A 4,082-nucleotide genomic window follows, 5' to 3' on the forward strand; every position below is an offset into this window, starting at 1 on the left:
CTATAGGGAGGGGGGGGGAACTGCCCTGCATATCTATAGGGAGGGGGGAACTGCCCTGCATATCTATAGGGAGGGGGGAACTGCCCTGCATATCTATAAGGAGGGGGAGAACTGCCCTGCATATCTATAGGAAGGGGGAACTGCCCTGCATATCTATAGGAAGGGGGGGGGACTACCCTGCATATCTATAGGGAGGGGGGGAACTACCCTGCATATCTATAGGGAGGGGGGAACTACACTGCATATCTATAGAGAGGGGGGGGAACTACCCTGCATATCTATAGGGAGGAGATGGGGGACTGTCATGCATATGTATAAGGAGGGAGAGGGGGACTGTCATGCATATGTATAGGGAGGGAGAGGGGGACTGTCATACAAATCTATAGGGTGGGAGGGGGGGGCTGCCATGAAAATCTATAGGGAGGGAGAGAGGTTGATATGTATGAAGGAGGGCAGAGGAGGAGGAGGGGGGCTGATATATGTGACTGGGGGAGTTTTGATGTGACGGGGGGGATAGCTAGCTAGCAGAGTGGAGGTAAGGAAAATAGCTGCAAGGGGGATGGATGCAGGGTGGGAGGTAAAGAAAATGGCTGCAGCAGGGGTTAAGGAAAATGGCTGTGGGGGGGGGGGGTTGTGGTTAAGGAAAATGGCTACAGGGGGTATTTAAAAAATAGAGCAGCTTTGGGGGGCAGAATCTCATGATTGTGTGGTGGTCACATGGGTGGTCTCAGCAATCACTAGAATACTAAATATTAGTGAGATGGGGCTGGTAGAGGTTTGTATTTGATTGACAACAAATATTCAGATATTGCTTATATATGCCTGTCCAATGGGGTACTTTTAGCTGGCCATAATAGAGTGTTTTGTTTTAACTAAAGGGCCTAATCATTCAGGGTTTGCATTATAATACATTTTTGCATTTTCAAAAAAGGACGCCAACTTTCCAGAAGCCAGCGAGAGGATAACAAAGTTGCAAGAGAGAAGAGCAAGGACAGGTAAGAGACAATGGCACAATCTGTCTAAATTTGAATGCTGGAGAATACACCTGAACATTCATATTCAGGAGTGTTCCTATACACCTATATATTCGGAGGAGGGGGGGGGGCGCTGCGGCCGTATTAGCCTAGGGCGGCCAGAACCCTTAATCAGGCCCTGCTTGAAAGAGAAGTGATATTGATCTGGTTTAACAGCAAAAGCCCTGTCTAAAGTAAAATTGAATAAAGGACAGCAAAGCCCCTTCTATACGTCTCCAACAGACCCAGCACTAGACAGTGGGAACTGGTTTCCATAACAGGGGGATCATGTGACCTTGTGCCTCACTGGGGTGGTGCAAAAAACTGTGCCCCCTCCCAAAGGCTACCAGTACTGGGCCTCTTTCTGTCTTCACTAAGCTGAAGGCACTGGGGGCTCATCAGGGGCATGCTCGGCTGGGGAGCCAGGGGGCTACCTTGGGCTGGGTCACTGGGCTACCTGCATTTGTTTCCTTCAAAATGTTCCTAATAGGCTGTTGAGCTGAGTCTTGCCCCCCAATCACCCCCCTGCCCCCTCCGGGGCTAAACCCTTCCAGCCAGCATCTGGGGCTCAGTGATAAGGAAGCAAGGTGTGGACCACATGGATTTGCCCATTATACCTAAAAAAATAAACCAGACACAATTTTGAAATAAACTTTATTTGTAGAAAATACTCCAGATCCCCCCCCCCCCTCCAAACCCTCTTTTGACACTTTATTTATTGTTTTGCTTTCTTTCTTCAAATCTTTTTTCAATCTAGTAGTCAAAATGTAAATATATACACAATGTACAGAAATTAACCCCACACACTGGACTTAATAATCAGTGTCAGTCAGGGTTACTATGTAGAGCAGGGGTTGTTGTTTTTTTAGGATTTGATGTGTTCTTTATTTTCCATGTGGACTACTTAAGTTTAAAAAAGAAGAGAAGATGTTGACTTTTATTTTTATTTTTATTTGCATTTCTGAGTTTATTTGTAAACCAAACCTGCCCATAACAATGACAAAGTTGCCTCTCCAGGGCTCTAAATCCCATTCACTCTCTTACGCTCATGGTCTCTCTGTTGTATTGGAATCCATCCCAGATTGTCTACTATTATGACATGTTGGAGATTTGGAGGGAGGAATTCTGCCTTTTTCTCTGCAACTTTTATTTTAAAAAGGGCCATACTACTAACCACAGTGTCACAAACTTCTCAGTGATTTGCACAATTTAGAATTAAATTAGGGGAGAAGAATTTCTAGTTGTTTATTAACCTGTAACCATGAACAATATGCTAATACCGATTTCAACACTAGGTGGAGTCTTCTCTAAATCCCAAGACATTGATTTAGTCAATGTAATCTCATGTAATCACCTCAATCTGTTTTTGTTGCACCAGTCAAATAAAACTTTGCATTGCCACATTCAATGCAGTTATAGCTAAGAAGGCAAGTTAGCAAATGCCCCATACTTGCCCCAGTGTCTGCTCCATCCCCAGTCAGTATCCAATAAGGCAGAGCATAGGACGGGGTCAGCGTATGCACAGTGCCCTTCAGTCCTGGAACAGAAAGCCAAAATAAGGCTGAATTGGGCATGTGCCAAACCCGCACATGCTTTAGGGCTTCGGCAGCAGCAGATGCACAGGCACCAGACCTCCTACAGGTCACGTTGTCACTGCAGCCCCTCTACTGCAGTAGTTCCACCACTATTGCTTTCACTTTCAAAGGATGCAATAAAAATACGACAATTTAGAAGGTTGCTTTAGTTTGTAATGACATTAACAGATGTTATGTGCTGTGTTTTCATCAGTATCCTCCTTTTGATGAGGTTCTTAAGCGTTCTTCTTATCTCCACTGTCCTCAGGCAGTATATAACGGGGTTTGCCATGTGTGGTACAAATGTATAAAAACAGAGAATAAGGACATTCAAATCATCATTGAGAATTAATTTGAACTGGTTGGCCACGTACACAAATATCCGTGGAATAAAATATAAACCGATGACGCACAGATGAGTGGTACAGGTGTAAAATGCTCTCCTCCGGCTCTCAGAATGGGTCTGTGTGATGATGACCTTGATAATGACTCCGTAGGAGAAGAGGATGAATGTCAATGGGAGCAGGAGGACGAACATAGCAATACCAAAAATCATACGCCTGAGAAATGTAACGTCAGTGCACGCCATGGACAAGACCCCTGAGTTGGTGCAGAAACAGCTTTTAATAGCGTTCTGTCCGCACAAGGGAACATTGGAGTCTAGCAGAGCAATGATTAAGGCAATTATAGCTGTGAAGAACCAAAAGAAACAACAGAGGACAATCATACGTCTGTTGGTTATTATTGAGGGATATCTCAGAGGTTTGCAAATGGCAACATAGCGGTCAATAGCCATCAAAAGGAGGATATATGAATCGAAGGCACCCAGAAAATGAGCACAAAATAATTGGAAGATACATCCAGCGAAGGAGATTGAGCCATTATCAAACCAATACTTGGCGATGATTTTTGGCAAAGTTATGGTATCAAAAAGCAGGTCAGAAATTGCAAGGTTCAAGATGACCACATACATGGGTTGGTACAGATGTCGATTGCAAATAATCAAAGCTATTACTGTGCCATTCGAGAACAATGAGATGATATAGACCAAAAATAGTGCTATGGACACTGGGGTGTGGAACTTTTCTGCAATTCCTGGGAATCCAAGTAGAATAAATTCAGAGATATCAGTCTGATTAGCCATGGACCGGTGGGAATTGGATAAGAAGAGTAATTCTGAAATGTTCAAAAAAATATGATGAGAGACAGCAAAACTGAACATCTATAAACAATATGACAAACTAGGTAATATCCTAAATATTGTTTTCTATTTTTTACAACCTAAATATATTTATTAAAAATGTAATTTAAGATATTCTATCTAACTACGTAAGAAAACATTATAATTCTTAACTCTAAAATTTAAAAGATCATAATCTGAAACTGGAGGGAAGGTTACATAAAGGTAATATAAAGAAGCTACAGAGAGGATGATAGATCCAGGGGTAGATAGTCCAATCGGGACGGGGCTGCTCTGGTGGGAAAAAGCACCGTG

The 4,082-nt window shown here is 43.2% G+C and overlaps 1 protein-coding gene across 1 annotated transcript; it reads right to left on the reverse strand.

Moving 5' to 3' along the window:
• Positions 1-2,753: 2,753 nt before the first annotated feature.
• LOC142140008 (olfactory receptor 2AP1-like) lies at positions 2,754-3,734 on the reverse strand. Its single transcript, XM_075197865.1, has one exon. The coding sequence runs from the start codon at positions 3,729-3,731 to the stop codon at positions 2,754-2,756; it is 978 nt and encodes a 325-aa protein (XP_075053966.1). The 5' UTR covers positions 3,732-3,734.
• Positions 3,735-4,082: the final 348 nt, after the last annotated feature.

The sequence above is a fragment of the Mixophyes fleayi genome, chromosome 2 (assembly GCF_038048845.1).
Source record: "Mixophyes fleayi isolate aMixFle1 chromosome 2, aMixFle1.hap1, whole genome shotgun sequence".
In the NCBI taxonomy this organism is placed as follows: domain Eukaryota; kingdom Metazoa; phylum Chordata; class Amphibia; order Anura; family Limnodynastidae; genus Mixophyes; species Mixophyes fleayi.